Below are 19,334 nucleotides of genomic sequence, written 5' to 3'. Positions count from 1 at the left end.
CCTTTCCACAAATCCGGGCCTGAAGGGGACTGGACTAGAGGTAGGAAGCAGAGAAGGTATCCTGGCTTTGGTGCATCCCTACTTTATAATACACAAGAGCCATTTATATCCTGTAAATTATATCCTTATAAACAGTGAGTTCTGATGTCATCACTTATAAACGGTGAGTTCTGATGTCATTTCTGTCACATGACTCACTGAAATTTGTGTATTATTATAAATAAAGTACCCCCAGTTGTAAAATATGAGGATATTAGAAGTTACCTCGGAGTTCCATGACCTGTATAAAAACACTCGGCCTTCGGCCTTTTGTTTTTATATGGTCACGAAGCTCCTCGGTAACTTATAATATCCTTATATTTTACAAGATTAGGTACTTTATTCACTATATAAACAGTGCTTAGTGATGTCATCGGGTATAATCAGAGCTTAGTGATGTCATTTCTGTCACATGACTTACTGAAACTTGTGTAGTATAATAAATGACCTGTATAAAAACACTCGGCCAAAGACGGGGATGGAAGTCCTCCTTAACTTATAATATCCTTACATTTTACAAGAGGGGGTGCTTTATTGACTATATAATCGGTGCTCTGTTATGTAATTTCTGCCTCATCACTCAATAATAAAGTACTGCATTTATTTCATGTTGAGGTAAGCAACACGCCCAATTCTTCAGGTACAAAATGATGCATAAGTAAACACATCTTATAAAGTTCATTCCTCATAGAAATCGTCTGCCTGCGACCAGGCAGCCCGTGAACCCAATGCAAACTAAAAGACAACCCCAGCAGCAGCTGCTTTACCTTCCAGCGGGGCGGGGCCATGGGGGCGTGTCGGCCAGTTTTGAGGCGGGTTATATAACCTATAGTATAGTGCCGCCGGTTACAGAGGAATGTGATCTCACATACGAATTTAAGGCTCCAGTCTCTTTCAACGGGATACCGAGCTATAGTCTACTGTTGTAAATGTGGCACCTGCCGGAGTATGTACGGAGAAGCCGCCGGAGACCAGCCCCTGTGCGGTAAGTATAATAACAATCCAATAGAAAGCCCGTCCCTTTATTTATGCTTCTTGACACCTAGGCGTTGGGGAGGTATAAGGTCAGTGGCACGCGTTCTACTTATATAAAGGGGTGTTTGGGCACTTGCACAAGTTGTACAGGGGGGGGGTCACTGGACACTTGTATATGGGGAGTGTTGTAGGTCCCTCCAGCTAACTGCAACTGAATTTTTTTTGACCCCCCCCCCTCCATGTATATCTTTTAAGGCTCTTTCGTTCGGTGGGTTTGAAAATGTGCAACCCCGCCGCGGTCTCTTGGATTGGTACGCCCCTCTGCATCAGGCCCACGATCCAGGGTTTAGTTACCTGTAGTCTGCTCGCTGTCTGCAGCACTAATATAAAAATGAGTCTTAAAAGCCACCGTCCTGGATGCTAAACCTTTGGGAAGGAGCCAGATTCCTTGTGATTTGCAGATTATTTGCTTGGGCAGCCGTGAGGGAGGCGCAGAGCTTGTTCAGTAGGAGCCGCCGGGGGTGGGGTAGGGATTCTGAGCCTTCAGTTTAACTAACACCCTGTACCACAGCAGAGAAAAAATAAGGCATGAAAACAAACTATCGCTTTTATTTATAAACCTGCGCACACAGTACTTGTATCAGGAAGGAGACTGCAAACCGGTAGCAGTTTAAAGGAGAAGTTTACCTATTCATGTAGTTGCTGCATAGGGTTGTCATCTTAAACTACACCTCTAACTGCAATTAAAAAAAAAAAAATATTCAGTGGTTTTTACGTTCTTTTGATCTTCTGTTTGACACTTTATAATTGCTATCTGGTGGCCCTAGCCGTAGAGCAGAAAACGGAAAGCTTTTCCGAAGAGCTAACACTCACATTTTGCAATGCACTGGGTTAAAGGAGTTGTTAACCTTCCAAACATCTTTTTAAGGTCCGTTGTTTTCAGATAGTTTACCAAAAACAAATACTTTTTTCAATCGAAGTTTAAAGGGGTGGTTCACCTTTGCGTTAAAGGATCAGTAATGTCAAAAAAAAAATTGTTTGTATACATATTAAACTTTAAAATCGCAAAGTCTTTATTTAGAAATAACTCACTGAATTTGGTGATCCCATCGTACGGCGCTTGATTTCTAAATAAAGACTTTTCCATTTTAAAGTTTATTATGTGTTGGTGTTTTTTTTCATAGTATACCAACTAATCTTTTAAAAAAACATTTTGATGTTACTGGTCCTTTAACTTATAGTATATTGTAGAATGGCTAATTTTAAGCAACTTTTCAATTGGCTGTCCTTTTTTTATGTATAGTTTTTATTATTTGCCTTCTTCTTCAGACTCTTTCAAATAGGGGTCACGGACTCCATCAAAAAACAAATGCTCTGTAAGGCTTCACATGTATTGTTATTGCTACTTTTTATTGTTCATCTTTCTATGCAGGCCCTCTTCTATTCATATTTCAGTCTCTTATTCAAATCAGTGCATGGTTGCTAGGGTAATTTGGACCCTAGCCACTAGATTGCTAAAATTGTTTACTGGAGAGATACTGAATAAATATCTTAACTCAAAAACTACAAATAATAAAACATGAAAACAAATTGCAAAATGTCTTAGAATAATACTCATTACACCATACTAAAAGTTAATTTAAAGACAACACATCCCATTAAATGTTTCAGGCTGGCAGCTCCATTAGGGTGAAACTGGCTAAAAGGAGCCAAAAAGCCCTTCACAATGCTAGCTATGCAGCATGAAGCCTTCTGAAAACAGAAGGGATCTACATGACTCATGCTACACACATAGCACTGCCTAAATACTACACACATAGCACTGCCTAAATACCGATTTTAACTCTCACTTATGGACATAAAGCATTGATTTGCATGTCTCAGATAATGCCTTATGTGAGAGTTAAAGTCTCATTTTTGCTATTAAGACAGTTCTATGTGTGTAGCATGAAGCATGTAAAGACCTGTCTACATAAGTCTTTCCACTGCAATACACAATTTGATACATTTCTCAGCAGCATCTGTGCAATATTAACTATTGTATCAGAACGGTTGCCTTTAAAGGAACAGTAAACCAAAAAATGAAAGTGTTTTAAAGGAATGACAATATAATGTACTGTTGCCCTGCACTGGTTGCTTCAGAAACACTACTATAGTTTACAAGCTGCTGTGTAGCCATGGGGGCAACCATTCAAGCACAGGATATACAGTAGATAACAGAACAAATAAGTTCTGAAGAATCTCATTGTATACTACAGAACTTATTGGTTATCTGTTGTGTATCCTTGCGCCTTTTTTCCAGCTTGAATGGCTGCCCCTATGGCTACACAGCAGCTTGTTTATATAAATTATAGTAGAGCTTCTGAAGCAAACACACCAGTTTTTGTAGTGCAGGGCAACAGTACATTACATTGTCACACATATAAAACAATATATTGGTGTTAGTAATGTGCGGACCGGCGTGTTCCGGCCGACTTCACACGCTTCGCGGGCGGAGGGCGAGTGTGGGTTGATCTCTTCTCTAAAAGCAGCCCAGAAGCGCGGGTGTGAGCACAGGCTAAGGGAGGGCGGGTTTGGTTAGGGTCGGTGCAGGTCAGGGAAATCCCGACCCACACATCACTAATTGGTGTAACTATTCCTTTAATGTAATGCTTAGATTTTGTAGTTGAACTTCCCCTTTAAAGCAGCCATTGGCGATAATAGGAGTGCTTGTAGTGAAAGTAGTTATTACTGGGGTATAAGAATCAAGGTGTAGTGCTAGGTGTAGTACAAGAATCTAAATGTTAACCTGTAGGACACCCCATTGGAAAATGTTGGTTTATGTGCTCCCAGGTAGCTGCAGCATAAGGTAAGGTACTCACGTCAGACACACGCAGGAGCAGGGAGTTCTATGTTTGTACTTGTGGTGCAGGTACTAAGGCACCACTGTGGCTAACTGCAGGTACATTTTATTTTTGTCTTAAATGCACAGCAGCTCAGTCTAAGCACAATGCACATTTGTGCATGCCCTACAGTGTCCAGAAGACTAAAGCTAATGCTCATTCATTATCAGGATTTTGTTACACACAACACACCAGGTTGATTAAAATTCCTTTTGCATGTTGCTCATTGGTTACCCACAATCCATTATTGTTTAATTTCCTTCTTTTGGTTACTTTGTCACTTGCTTTACATTGCCCCTTGCTTCAATGATTGCTTTGTTGCTGTCAGTGTTAAAAACTGGTATGTAATTGTGGTTTGAAACTGCCACAAATAGATGCTTGGCAGTATTCGATATTTATGTAAATAGTTGAGGAAATCGGGAGGGAAATAAGTAAAGACACATTTAAATTGTTTTCCTACCACACCCAATACAACCTTGGTTTGTAATTAGTGACATGTTTTGCTTTACTGAACAAAAGTAAATGAAAACAACCTTTGACTTTCATTTGCACTAAATGAAATTATCTGTTGGTATAGAATAGATGTATTCTGGTTACATTTGTGAAGCTTATATGACACTTTATAAGTAGCAGTGTCCAGATTATGGCACTTACAGCTGCATGTGGTATGGCTATCAGGGGTCACTAACTCAGTCTCTCACACCTTGCACACAGGTTAGACTAACACAACAGCACCCAAAGATCAACCAACACCCACAAAGTTCATGCAAAGAACATGCTGCCACCAATCTTGACTCCAGACTTAAGATACACCTTCAATTGCTAAACAACAAACACTTGATTCCACAGCCACTAAAGGGTTAACAAGCATTTCAATCCAGCATGCAGAGGGCTAAGGCTTACAGTAACACACTTATTCAATCTTATATTTAATATTATAAAAGGCATAACGGAGCATATGTACAAAATATGTTACAAAAAGGGACATACATTAAAATATGGTAAAGTTTATAAAATAAAAAGGAAAACATGGAGAACCTATACTTAGCTCCAAATATAGAATTTTCTGGTCCTGTAGGCAAGGGGAAACAAACAGGATAAACCTCCACGCTGCATTCTGCGTCTGCATCCGACAGTCTTGTCTGATAAACGCTGCAACAAGACCCGACATTTGTATTTCTTACCTTATTTTCCGTCGCATCCGATTTGACGCCTGCATTTTGGCGCAGCATGTCGGATCCGCCAGAAACACCCTGAAGTCACCCATGTAGTTCTACCCTTACATCTATTGCCACCTTTTAGAGTAGAATTTAATTATCCTACCGCACACCTGTAGTTCACCAATCCTGCAAGCTGGTGGTGCGTTCCTTCCGTTGACCCGGCTCGGTCCCTTAGCAACCAATGTGTAAAAGAAACGGATCCACACACACACCGATTAGTGCAGTCGGGGATTATCCCCTTTTATTCAGCCACCAAACATCAACGTTTCGGGGGGGAACACCCACCCTTCATCCTGATGAAGGGTGGGTGTTCCCCCCCGAAACGTTGATGTTTGGTGGCTGAATAAGGTGTTCCCCCCCCCCCCCGAAACGTTGATGTTTGGTGGCTGAATAAAAGGGGATAATCCCCGACTGCACTAATCGGTGTGTGTGTGGATCCGTTTCTTTTACACCTTTTAGAGTAGGGCATCACAGGTTGTGATCCCTCGTTAACTGTTGCTGTTCGTGGCAGAATGTGTTTTCATGATACCTTGGCCTGCTTTATTAACTCTTACAGGCCTGTATCATGACAAGCAGTATATAGGGACAATGTTCATATTCCTACAGATAGCCCATGTTTGGCAAATTACATTGTGTCTCCTCCTCTACTGGCCATCTGGTTGTTGGCCTACAGGGTCGTCTTCTCTAGGTGATATTGTATGTACAGAATGCTCTGGACCTCGGGTTTTCTGGATATGGGCTCTTTGTGTAATTTGCATTTAATTACTTAATTAGAATCTTCATACCTTAAGTAAAAAAAAAAAAAAAAGCATAACTTAAGTCAACTAAAAAAAAAAAAATAATAATTTAATGGGCAAATCAACCCCAAAATAAAAAAATGCCTAAGAAAACGTTATTCTAAGCAACTTTGCAATATATACGTGCTCATTACAAATTTTCTATGGTTTTTAAGTTATTTGTGTATGTATCGTTATTGAAAGCAGTGTTTGTCTGTCCCTTTCTATTCTCTGCCCTGATGTCTAAAGGTGCCCATACATGGAGAGATCCGCTCGTTTGGCGATGTCGCAAAACGAGCGGATCTCCCTCCGATATGCCCACCATGAGGTGGGCAATATCGGGCTGATCCGATCGTGGGCCCTAGGGCCCAACGATCGGATCCTAGCGAACGCAAACGGGCGGTCGGATCGCGGGCCCACATCAACGAACAGATGCGGCCGCGATCCGATGGGATTTTTAATCCCATCCGATCGAGATCTGGCCGACTTTCGGCCAGATCTCGATCGGGGAAGCCCGTCGGGGGCCCCCATACACAGGCCAATAAGCTGCCGACTCGGTCTGTCGGCAGCTTTTATCGGCCCGTGTATGGCCACCTTAAAACCTGCCTTTGCTGGGGAACCAAGACTTGCAGCATTGTTTAAAAAGTAACAACTGGACGTTAAGCCAATGCTGCTTTCAATTGTTTTTACAAATAACTTTAAAAGCACTGAAAAATTGTAATGAATGTATATTGGAAAGTTGCTTAAAATTATTTTTTATTTTATTAGACAAATGTTTATTTTGAGGTTGACTTGCCCGTTAAACATTAACCATTAGGATTGTTTTGCATGCATTAAAAATTTCATTATATCTTGGTTAGAATGGAGTACAGGGTGCTATTTTGTTGCAGAGAAAAAGGAAATAATTTTTTAAAATTTTAATTATTTGATTAAAATGGAGTCTATGGGAAATGGCCTTCCCATAATTCAGAGCTTTGTGGATAATGGTTTTCTGGATAACAGATACGACACCTGTACCTGATTTGGCACAATCATCCAGTTATTTGCAGCCTGTGTTAAAATCTTTAGCTGTGCCATAGGCTTGCTGTAATAATGGAACAACTTGGGAGCCCAAGTGTCATTTGAACAGAGCAGTCAGTTGTTGGAGAAAACATTATCATTAATGTTATAAAGTAGTAGTGGCAGGGTTAATCACCATTTTCTCACTAATAATAAGAAAGCACACCCAGAAGGAGAATGTACTGAACTGCTGTCGGAACCACTGATCTCTCGTGGGCACTTGAATCATATGCTGATGAGTAGTTATTGGCATTATTAAAACTGCAAGGAGTTGCCCTGCTGCTCCATATCCTGTGTGCCAGTGAAGTTTTTCGTACCTAGTTCTTGGCTGTACATGCACAAATGGGTGCTGGTGTGTGGCTGGGCTGCTCCCTAAGATCAGTGGCTTAGAAATAACAAACTGCAATCACCTGTCACAAGACTGCTTAGCTCACCTGTTCCAGCAAGGATCAAAAACAAGTGAACACACACTGCAAACAGAGACGGTACAGAGTTGATTGAGTTCATATGCTCTGGAGCTTTTTTCATAACGCTTTTGTACCTAAGGCATCCTTTCATTGCAAGCAGTTTCCCCGTATTTCTTTTTCTATCCTGACTACAGTGAATCATTGACGGAATGTTGCTGGAAGCAAACTTGATGGTATCAGCTAGTTGATGCCTCTTTAACTTACATTGGCATGTGGGTCTGCTGGTTTGCCATAGTTGAAAGGCTGCTGATAGTTTCCAACTTTTGTCTAATGTCTGAAATAAATAAACACTGAAAAGTACAGCCTGCAAGTAAAACTGAGGCCCAAACAAGATATTGTATCCTTTTGGATATAACTTCTATGGCCAGTCGTATGGTACCTGTCTATTTAGGGCAGTGTCTTTTGGGATGTTTTTGTCATCTGCAGTAAGTCACTAGTTTCCTTCAACAGTGGTAATGTGACTCGCAGGTGGAAAACAAGTGTTGCTTCCACTTTGCAAAATTGCTTCACAAAATTTGGTCTACTTACAACAACCATATGTTATCCCATTGTCCATTCATGTTACTGCCATTGGGAAAGAAACCAGGGCCATTCTGTCACTCACAGTAACGCAAATTTAACGTGGACAACAAAGCATCCTGTATGCCATTGCCATTACCCAATGGGCCGATTGGTCTGATACTGTGGCTAGTTGGCCAGTGTGTGTGGCTTTCTGTTTCAATGTATTTCTAGTTGTTGTCTCTAAAGAACACCATAATGTTTATGATCTCGCCATGTGACACCCTTTGAAACAATATGTTTTTTACCAGTTATTTTAATAGCACCTACATGTTATGTTCTTTCACCTCCAACGGCCAAGAATCTCATGCATGCTCTAATCATATCCCGACTAGATTACTGTAACTTTCTACTTAACTGGCCTCCCTAACTCCTATCTCTCCCTTCTACAATCAGTATTAAATACTGCTGCCAGAATTCTCTTCCTCTCATCCAAAAGGACATATGCTCCTCCACTGCTGAAGTCCTTATCACGGCTTCCTATAAAACAAAGAATAACTTATAAATGCCTCCTCATAACCTTTCAAAGCCCTTCACTCCTCTGCACCTAACTACATCTCATCTCTTGTCTCTCTATATGTTCCTGGCCGAATCCTTCGCTCCTCTCAGTGCAACCACTTGGTTGTACCCCCCACTACTACTGCTGTTTCCCACATCAAACCCTTCTGTCTTACTGCACCTTATATTTGGAATGCCATTCCTGAATCCTCATTCAATGACTTTATAACTAAACTCAAAGACTACCTCTGGGAGCACCTGGATAACACTTGAACTGGGAACTGCAACTTATGTGGCAGTGTCACACACTGTAACCTACATGACGTTAATTCCCCTCCGAATTAAGTTACCCTCCTATTTAGACTGTAAGCCCTACAGGGTAGAGTCCTCCATCCTTTTGTCTCCTTGATACTGTTCACTGAATCTGTATTGTAATTATATTATATATTTGTGAATTGTATTTCTAATTATTTATTGTTATAATTACTTATTGTTACTTGTTAATGCAGTGACTGACCCCTTGTTTGTTACTACTAACTTATTGTTTTGCTGCAAAGTGCTTTGATCTCAAGGAGTGCTATACCAATAAAAACATGCAAAAAAAAAAAAATGCAAAATAATATATCAAGACCCTGTTCACAGTAAGCCCTCCATGATTAAATCATGATGAGATTTTTGGATTGTGTGTGTGTGTGTGTATATGTGTGTATATGTATATGTGTGTATATATATATATATATATACATACATACATACATACATACATACATACATACATACATACATACGTACAAGCTGCACACCTCGAGTGTAGATAAAGAGACCTGGGTGCTCAAGTAAATTTTTGAATTTGTATTTCTCGTAAAAGATTGTTATAGGTTCTGCTTACTGGATACATTTTCTGGGAGAGTCGTAGTGAGAGCTCTACAACATTCCATCTTTATACTTTTTCATTTAGTTGCAAAACACACTTGACTTCTATCTGTAAGGGAACCTTACCCTGGTGGTCTAGCAGGCAGCGGGGTCCAATGCCGCTCCTTCGGCATGGACGTCCGCTGCGCCTCTATGGTGCGCGTCGGCGCACTTCCTGGTTTATGCTCCGGCGTGATGCAGAGGTGTGAAATTCAAACAGTATAAAAGGAGAATTTAGTGTTCTGCTAACTGCTCGTTGTTAGGTTCAATTTGCCTTGTTCCTGGGTGCTTTTTACGTGTATTCTGATTGATCTACTGTGTTTTGACCATTGCCTGCCTGTTTGACTCTTCTGACCTCTCCAATCCTGACCTTGCCTGTTTGTGACTTTGTTGATCTCTCCAATCCTGAACCCTTAGCCTGTCCTCCGACTATTCTACGATCTCTAATCCTGATTCTGGCCTGTCTGACTATTCTAACTGCTTGTGCTGGCCTGGCCTGCTTGTTCCTGGTGGTGTTCTTCCATCAGTATCCTGGTGACACGATCGTGCCCCTTTGCTAGTCCAGAACCGTTAGCTTTGCTCCTCTCTCTGTTGAGACCTGGCGGCATCTGATTAGCCGAGGGCTCCTCCCGAGGTGAAAGGCGGCGGTTAAAGGCAGAAGTGAGAGCCGAGACAAGGGAGCTTAGCTTGGGTTCTGGATATAGGGTGCCGAACATGATACTATCTTAACCAGGGTTTAGTGATTTATTTAATGTGTGGCATTAAACAAAAGATTCTTCAGATTCTTTGATAGTTATATTAGTAAGTAGGGACACATGAGAGGCACAAGATGGAATACTACCAGACCCTAATGTACCTGTTTCACAGTACAGAGTGTATTTTGCTGGTGCTTGGTAGTGTATTTTGTGTTTTATAGTAAGTCAATCACAGTAAATAGCTGTGTTGTAAGAATGCTGCAGAAGCAGTCCCATGCTATATGAATAACCTTGTGACCAGTGTCGGACTGGGATGCCTGGGGCCCACCAGAAAACCTTTCCAAATTTTCCTTTTTTTCTTCACGTTTCTTCTTTCTTTTTCTTCTTTCTTTATCATTTTAATTACTTCTCCTTACATCATCATCCATTCTTCCCTCCATTTCCTCTTTTCTCTCTTAGAAATATGGGTAATGGCTGTGGTATAGACATACAAGGCAAATAATTGGGTGAGCAGAAGGGCCCACTTATATCTGGGCCCACCTGGAGTCTTCCTGGTATCCCAGTGGGCCAGTCCGACACTGCTTATGACATCTGAACCATTTTCCTTCGGCTTTATATAAGGAAATGAGATGCCACAAATTTTGTAATTTGTATATTTCCAGTACTGTTGTTGTTACTGAATTTTGAGGCATTCCTGCCCAGCATTGTTGTAGGGCTAGCTATGCAGTTGTATAAACAACTGATCCTCTATTCATAAAAAGGGTACTTTTATATCTAAAAAAGTTTATTCATTTGTGTTCATAATAATCACAAAACAATAGTCTACAGGTCATTAAATGGGTGAATACACCAGGCATACAGGTTTACATACAAAAATATAACCAGCACCAGAGAGAGAGAGTGGCTTACCCAAAAGAGCTTGTTCTAGTTGCCTATAATTTACAGTGGAGATATTTACAGGCACAACACAGTTACCTTCCCTAAATACTATGGACTATTTTACAGAATCCATGCCACCTGGAAACGACAGAATTTTTTTTTCGGTGTGTATTTCTCTTATTCTCTTGGGCTTTGAGCCAGTCTGGGCTCACTTGCACCTCCCAATAAGCTAGCTATTCATCACAGGAAAGGGTTGTTAGTATTTATCATCCCCCTGTTAGTATTGTTAGTATTTATCATCCCCCTGTTTTTGAGAAACCCTTGCATTTGTTGGCCATGTCCTCAACTTTAGTTTGGGAAACTTGCCAAAACCGTATACCGGGAATCTCTGGATTTTTTGTAGCTAGTGGGGACATTAAAACACATGCAGTACTATAATCTCCGAGTGACCTTTGTGTTCACAATTGGCACCTTACCTGTTGAAATGTTTGACAAGTTAGTTTGATACTGGGTCTAGATGGCCCTTGTGCACAGTTTAAACAGCCTTTTCCATGTGATATCTGCTCAGGCTCATGTAGATAAAGATTGGACAATGTGAAAAATCTGTGTAGCTAAAGCTACCTACACTGTATATGGTACAAACAAGTTTTCAGTATGCGCGTTGAGTCCCCTTTCTTGCTCATGAGTGTTGGCCTCCTAAAGAGTAAATGGTTCCATTACTGGCCCAATTAGCTTGTATGATCTACATGGCCAATAGCAGCCTGTTAAGATATTTAGCAGCCCCATACTAGTTTGGTGGTGTTAGCGGATACTGTTCTAAGGTAAACTTTGCCCATTTCAATAATATAATCTTACAAAGTGTTTTAATATCGTTCTTTCTGAAATACCTTTAGGCTATTGCCACATGATGAAGTCTCTGCAGGCCAAGAATCTGCTCCTACTATAAGAAAGAGGCATTGTTCTAACTACGACTTCTTCTATAGATACTGTCTGACATTAGCAGGTTTTTATTTGCAGAAGTAAACTCTCTATTTACCATGTAACTGATATAGTGTAGGTTGCTTTGTTTTCTGCAGATACGTTGTTTACTTATTGTTAAGTTGTTTTAGACATGTCCATAAGAAAAGTGACACAACTAAAGCAACAATAGCTTTGGAGGTTATTTGCAGACACCACAGTCCTAATTGGCAACTCCTGTAAAGGGGACATCTTCTCTAGCTGCTGTCTCAAATTCTTGCCCTATTGCTAGGCCTTCATCCTTTTCATCTCTGCTCCTTCCTGAGTCCAGTATACCAGAATTCTGCCAGCACCAGCTCCATATGAAGGAAGCAGACAAAGCCAATCACTGAATAGTGGATGGTATGCCCACAATTCTCTAGGACAGAACTTGCTTGAAAAGTGCAAGAATAATGTAGCTATGCCTTTCAAGTTATAAGTGCTCCCCTCTCTTGTTCAGGAAGTGTGCCTACCGCTCATTTTAAAAAAAATTGGTTGCAGAGGAGTGAGGAACTTTGCACAGCTTAGAATTTAGCATACTACATACAGATAAACTGATGCAAACATCATTTAGGGTCAGTCCACACAAGCAGATTCGGGGAGATTAGTAGTCTTTCTATAGCAGCTCTGGGAAGTGGGGTCACAGACTCTGTAACTGTCCAAAATTATACATTAGATCATACATGTATCTTTGTCCCTGCTGAGCAAAATCCCTGAGTTTCATTAAAGGCAGCTGTTAGAATTGATACAATAGTTGCCAAAATGCCACAGATATTGCTGAGAAATGTATCATTTAATGTAGCAAATTGTAACCGTTCATAATCTGCTCCTGGATCACTGAGCTGCCGGACTGAAACTCTAGACACGATCATTAATCTTTAATTTCAATAAAAACCGTACAAATAAAAAATGGAAAATAATTGAAAAAAGCAGGTGAACATTCTGAAAATAACTGATCTGAAAAAAAGTGTTTTGAATGTGAATACTTTGTGAACTAGTTCTTTTTTGGACTTCTTTCCAGTGATCTAAACAGTGCTTAGCAGGCGTGACATGGTACATAAATTACAGCTTTGGAAATATCCGCTCAGTGGTTATTGATTTAAAGAAGCAGTAATGCCAAAAATTTAAAGGGTTTTAAAGTAATAAAAATATCATGTACTGTTGCCCTACAATGGTGAAACTGAACTGTTTGCTTCAGAAACACTACTATAGTTTATATAAACGAGCTGCGTTGTAGCAAAGGTGGATATTAAGAAAGGGTTAAATGACACAGGGTATATTGTCGATAACCAATAATACCATTATGTTCTACAGCAGTGATCCCCAACCAGTAGCTTGTGAGCAACATGTTACTCAGTGTCCTCAAAGCAGGTGCTTGTTTTTGAATTCCAGGCTAGCATGAAAACTAAGTATAGTGCCAAGTAGAGCCTCCTGTAGGTTGCCAGTCCACATAGGGGGCTACCAAACCGCTAATCACAGCTGTTATTTGGCACCCAATGGACGTTTTCATGCTTGTGTTGCTCCCCAACTCTCTTAACATTTGAATGCGGCTCACGGGTAAAACAGGTTGGGGGACTCCTGTTCAACAGAGTTTATCTGCTGTGTAACCTGAGCCTTTTCTCCTTTGAATGGCTGCCTCCATTGCTACACAGTAACTTATTTATATAAACAATAGTAGTGTTTCTGAAGCAAACACAGCAGTTTTACCAGTGCAGGGCACCACTGCATAATATTTTTATTACTTTAATAATACATTCATACATTAATTTTTTTGATGTTACTGTCCCATTGCAAGAAATGTATGTTAAGAAGGGTATGAATAGTGTCAGGAATTGACAAATGCAAATATTTCATACATGATTACATTCTATAGGAACAATTTATTTAATTCTTCAGCTGTGACATTCACACCTTTTATTTTAGGTAATTGTTTGTCATGTCCCTTCATGCCCTTGCGTTGACTGTGTATTCAAGAGATAAAACTGAAGACTGAGAAGATGCCAGAAAGGTAAGGAAAGGCAATTTTTTTCAGTCTTTATATTTTAGTAAAATATCATAGATACTGTGATATAACATTCTCTGAAACTGAGCTTTATTGAAAGCATTTTTAGGTAATTGTGTGGTTTAATTATACTGGATCAAGGAATATTATCTCATACAGTATACAAAAATTGGGAGTCCACATCTGATTTAAATTTAGTTAAGCCCAAGGGACTCGCCCCAGTTCACAGGCGATGAACATATAGAAAATTCCTTTTATCCAAAGATAGCTGTCCCAAGGCTTTTTTTCATAAACATTTTTCTTTATTAAATTAGCATTAAAATTCAAATACAATCAGACCCCACCAGGCCCACCTTACGCGTTTCGCACCATCCGGCGCTTAGTCATAGGTGTATCTGTAAACAGCATAGCCTCTGCGGGATTTATACCCTATCAATCCCTCCCATTTTCCTTAAAACCAATCAAATTCTATGAGGGATTAACCCTATTTTGTTAATTGCTTACCAAACTTGCCTGTATGAGGTGTTTGTATTCCTTTACATATATCACTGTTTGTAAATTCAAATGTTATTTAAATATAATAATAATTATAAAGTACGTACAGCATATATCACAACAAAACAGTGTAATTACCAAAAATCAATTGCACTCACTTCTTTTGCACTTATTATTCATAAACCATCAATGGCTTCCTCTTTAGTCTAGATAACCCCATCTTAAACCCCTAAACCTTGTTAACCCTTTCAAGTATAGCAGGTAACATCGAATTCATGGTTGAGTCCTAAGGGCAAACGTGTGCCCAGATGGAATATCCATCCATTTTGGTTTAGGGGTTTAAGATGGGGTTATCTAGACTAAAGAGGAAGCCATTGATGGTTTATGAATAATAAGTGCAAAAGAAGTGAGTGCAATTGATTTTTGGTAATTACACTGTTTTGTTGTGATATATGCTGTACGTACTTTATAATTATTATATTTAAATAACATTTGAATTTACAAACCGTGATATATGTAAAGGAATACAAACACCTCATACAGGCAAGTTTGGTAAGCAATTAACAAAATAGGGTTAATCCCTCATAGAATTTGATTGGTTTTAAGGAAAATGGGAGGGATTGATAGGGTATAAATCCCGCAGAGGCTATGCTGTTTACAGATACACCTATGACTAAGCGCCGGATGGTGCGAAACGCTTAAGGTGGGCCTGGTGGGGTCTGTTTGTATTTGAATTTTAATGCTAATTTAATAAAGAAAAAATTTTATGAAAAAAAGCCTTGGGACAGCTATCTTTGGATAAAAGGAATTTTCTAAATCTCTATCATAGCCAGTGTGCCATGGCAATAGCAGTACTGTAGGCACAGTAGGTTAGAACCTTATTGAAGCTATTCCATATTTGGACCTTGTGATGCAGATTTGTAGGTTACCTGTTAATCCCACTGCACAATGGGTTCCTTCTTATCTGTGAACTACTAGTGTGAAGGACCGATCATCTTCAATTTCCACATTTAGTAATGAGCACTATTATTTCCCTGTGTGACTATAGTCTACCAATTCTATCTTCCAATATTATTGCTAAATACCACAGTTCTGCCATTCCCAAGAGCAGATTCTGTGTTACTAAAGCACAGCAGCCATAGGAGTTTTTTTTTTTATTGGGAGCTTGGCCAATTTAAGAGAACACTGTTAGCATTTCAGTAGTCTTGTGCTTTATTGCATAATCATAAAGTGACATAAACTGCCAATGCAGATAGAAGTAGAACAAAACCAAAACATTGTTTATAGTGCACAACATTGTACCTGCAAATTTCATATCTTTATGGATCTCTTTTAAAAACATGTACAAATGAGTTTCTTAGAATCTACCGTTGAATAGGTTTCATAACTGACATAATTTTATGTGTGTGTGACTCCTCGTCCTTCAGACAAGTGATTAACATATTTTCTTGAAACACCCTGAAGTCACACAAACATTGTACCAAATATAGAAAGATTTAAATTCTGTTTTCTTTTCAGTTAACACTCCTCAGTAACATCTGCACAGAGATGAAGACCATGGATATTCCAAGTTCTCCCTTCAACATTCTCCCAAGAATGGCATCAGTTCAATTTCCTTCAGGTATGGCTTCTTCTCTATTGATTTTTTTTAAGCCAGCATGTGGATATGTAGATGTTAAGAGCTTTCCTCAACAGACATGCCATCATGAACTGCATATACCCAATGTAGGGAATCAGAAGTTATTTGTTGATCTAGCCCCCCTAAACACAAGACTTCATTGCTACAACCTCATATAAAGACTTGCGCTATTCTGACACTAAGTGGGTTATTTATTAAAGTCTGATTTTTTTTTTTCTGGTGGGACATTTAAAGGGAAAACACAATTTTTTCATAGGGGAAAAAAACTAGAATTTTTGAAGATATATCGAACCCCGATGGTGTTAAGTCTGAATAAAACTCCAACTCCGACCAGCCGAATTCATGTAGAAGTCAATGGCAGATGTCCCGTTGACATTTTGAAGATATACTGATCTGCACTGGGTTTCATTCAATAATCCAAAGAGTTTGTGGTTTCGGGCAACAAATACGAAAAAGTCATATGATTCAGTTTTGTACACAATTTTATAGAATCTTCATGCAAATTTGGTTGGGGTGGTTTTCAGAAAATAGTGAGAAGACTTCAGATTTAGATAAATAACCCCAAAAAGGCTTTTATTAAAGGTAGAATTTTAGTGGTTTTGGAGGTTTTTTCGAACCACGACAAATTCATTAAATCTAAAACCCCAACTTTCATTGAATTTATTAAAAGTTCTGATTAAAAAAAAAAAAAAAAAAGTATGAACAAAAAAGTTTTTTTTTTTTTTTTTTAAAACAAAAAATCCGAAATACCACGAACAGCTATAACAATTTGAGTTTTTTGGACAATTTGAAAAAAAAAAATCATAAAACTTCTAACGTTCTGATTTAAAAATGGCCCAACAGGATCAGTGCTCTTCCCACTGACTTATACTGCACCTCAATAACAACTTTTACTTGACAAAGTTTGGCATGAAGGGCTTTCATGTTTTTTTTTTTCACTTGATAAATCTTGTATTTTTTTATTTTATTTTTTTTAAAAAAAAAAGGAAAACCATAATTTTATTATTTGTGGAAAAAATTTCAATTTGGTTTTTAGTAAATGGGCCTCATAGACTGTTTCTAGAATGTCATTTATCAATAATTGTATATTATGAAGAATAACAATTCTAAACGCAATACAAGAGTGTGGTTTATTCTTTCTTACAGATGAATTGCCCAGACCAGCAGTGATAGGATTATCAGGGAGTTGTGGCTCATACCCAGACAGTGCTACAGCAATCAAGGAAATTCTATCTTCTGTTTTAAACATCCCTAGTAGTATAAAATCTATATCTGCAGATCCACAGGATGACAGTGATCTAGAGGACTGGGAAGACAGCACTAGTGGTGACTTGAATGATGACTCTGACAGTGATTCTGACTGTGATCAATTTACTTGTAGTCTACTAAAGGACATGCAGTTTAAAAGGTCCAACATATCGTGGGACAACCTGCAGACAGAGGGTACTGAAGCTGTGCCAACTGATCTAATCACTGTGCCATCACATGTTGCTGCTGCGAATGCACTTCAAAATCTGCCTGATAAAACTCCACAAGTGAACTTTTCTGGTCAACAAAAGGATGCACGAAGATTTTCTTCACCAAATATTTCAAGCCTCCGTTTTGATCAAAGCACGATTAATTGTACATCTGCCATACCGGATTTGCCCATTAGTGTTGCTGTGTCAGGTGCTGACCTGTGCAGTAACGATGTTCAACTGTTACGTCGAAGGTCACAGTCCTTTTCCAGTATTCTAAAAGGTAATCACAACTTCTGTCTGTTTTTGTAATAGAGAAGATTTATGGTTTTTTTATATAAATGGTAATAAATACTATGATAATGTTAATAATTGGGGTAATAAATGTATAAACATGCCAGTTTTACCAGTGCAGCACAACAGTACATTCCATTTTAATTGCTTTAGGATACTTATTTTTTGTGTTACTGTTCCTTTAAAGGTGTTGGCAGATGGGGAGATTAGTTGCCCAGCTACAAATCTTCTCTACTGCGCGCGACTATTCTCCGCAAATGCCTTCTTGCCGGCAAGAATACGAATCGCTGGCAGGATGGCAAGAATCGCTTTGGATTTCCGAAGTCCCCAAAGATTCCTTGTGAGGCACCTTCGGAAATCCAAAGCGATTTGTATGCCATCCCACTGGCGATTTGTATTCTTGCCGGCGGGAAGGCATTTGGGGAGATTAGTCGCCCAAAGTAGAGCAGATATGTCGCTGGGCAACTAATCTTCCCTTCTGCCACCACCCTAAATCGCTGGGGTGTGCCAAATGTTGTGTACCCTTCAGTGATTATAATCACTTATCTGATACTCTGTGCCAGTTACCAGAAAACCGCACTAGCCCTAGGTAATTCTGTAGAAGCAGTCAACATTTGTCACCCCCCCCCCCCCCAGTGATTTCACCTTTTGTTTTGCTTTGAGGCTCTTTTTTTAAATAGGTGTTGCTCAGCTTCAAATTACTGTAAAGCTTTAGAAAAGCTGCATTAATGTTGCAGTGCCTTGATCACATCGACTTTTGTGTCACTTATCAGATTGCTTATTTACTTAAATTGTTGCACAGTTGCTCTTAACTGTTGTTTGTCTTTCAGCTCTAGATACGTCATTGACTGCAAGTACAGAAATACTGAACCAATCAACAGAAAATACATTTGAACCTACAGTGAACCTCGAAAATGTAATTTCTCTTCTAACTAGAGCTCATTTGTTTGAGCACATTAACCTACAGCAACCGCTCAAGTAGAAATAATAAAAGCAAACTTTGCCTGCTGGCTGTGGCACACTGCTATCGAACCATTCTGAACGTTGTAAATGAGCCAAGTTGTGTGCTAAGTGCTTCAGATTATTATAACCTTTTCTTTACATTTGTTTCTTTAACATTCATTAACTACTATAAATATTCTCAAACATTTTATTACCACTTCAATTTCTCCCCCAAGGAAAACGCTCATTTCTTGGTAGCGGACATATTTATATCAGTTGTCGAGAACCTGAAAAGCGGAATACAGAGCATGCATTATGAGCAGTTGATTGCGGATAGTAGAGCTGGGTGTTTGCACTCGTGTAAAAATCGCACCATGGACCTTGTCACCCCCAGACAGAAAAAACTTTCAGAATCTGCAGCATCTTTTGACAGCGGATATGAGGGTAAACATCAGTTTTAATGTGAATATTACCCTGACTATTCGGCTGAAACCCCTGAATCCTTCACGAAATTCAGTGAATACCGAACCGAATCCAAATTTGCATTTG

At 39.3% G+C, this 19,334-nt stretch overlaps 1 protein-coding gene across 2 annotated transcripts in view; it reads left to right on the top strand.

Moving 5' to 3' along the window:
• Positions 1-833: 833 nt before the first annotated feature.
• Positions 834-19,334, top strand: part of rubcnl.S (RUN and cysteine rich domain containing beclin 1 interacting protein like S homeolog) — a 39,251-nt gene continuing 20,750 nt past the window's right edge. The window contains exons 1-6 of one of the 2 annotated variants that reach the window (XM_018249958.2): positions 834-1,024; positions 13,880-13,964; positions 15,972-16,074; positions 17,239-17,832; positions 18,674-18,759; positions 19,022-19,229. In XM_018249958.2, coding sequence (XP_018105447.1) covers positions 16,002-16,074; positions 17,239-17,832; positions 18,674-18,759; positions 19,022-19,229 — 961 coding nt within the window. In that variant the 5' untranslated portion in view covers positions 834-1,024; positions 13,880-13,964; positions 15,972-16,001. The remainder of the gene's footprint in view (positions 1,025-13,879; positions 13,965-15,971; positions 16,075-17,238; positions 17,833-18,673; positions 18,760-19,021; positions 19,230-19,334) is intronic. The other variant, XM_018249960.2, reaches the window with a different exon arrangement.

Source organism: Xenopus laevis, chromosome 2S (genome assembly GCF_017654675.1).
Source record: "Xenopus laevis strain J_2021 chromosome 2S, Xenopus_laevis_v10.1, whole genome shotgun sequence".
Taxonomy (NCBI): domain Eukaryota; kingdom Metazoa; phylum Chordata; class Amphibia; order Anura; family Pipidae; genus Xenopus; species Xenopus laevis.
Note: the sequence above shows the minus strand (reverse complement) of the source record. Positions and strands in the feature narration are given on the sequence as shown.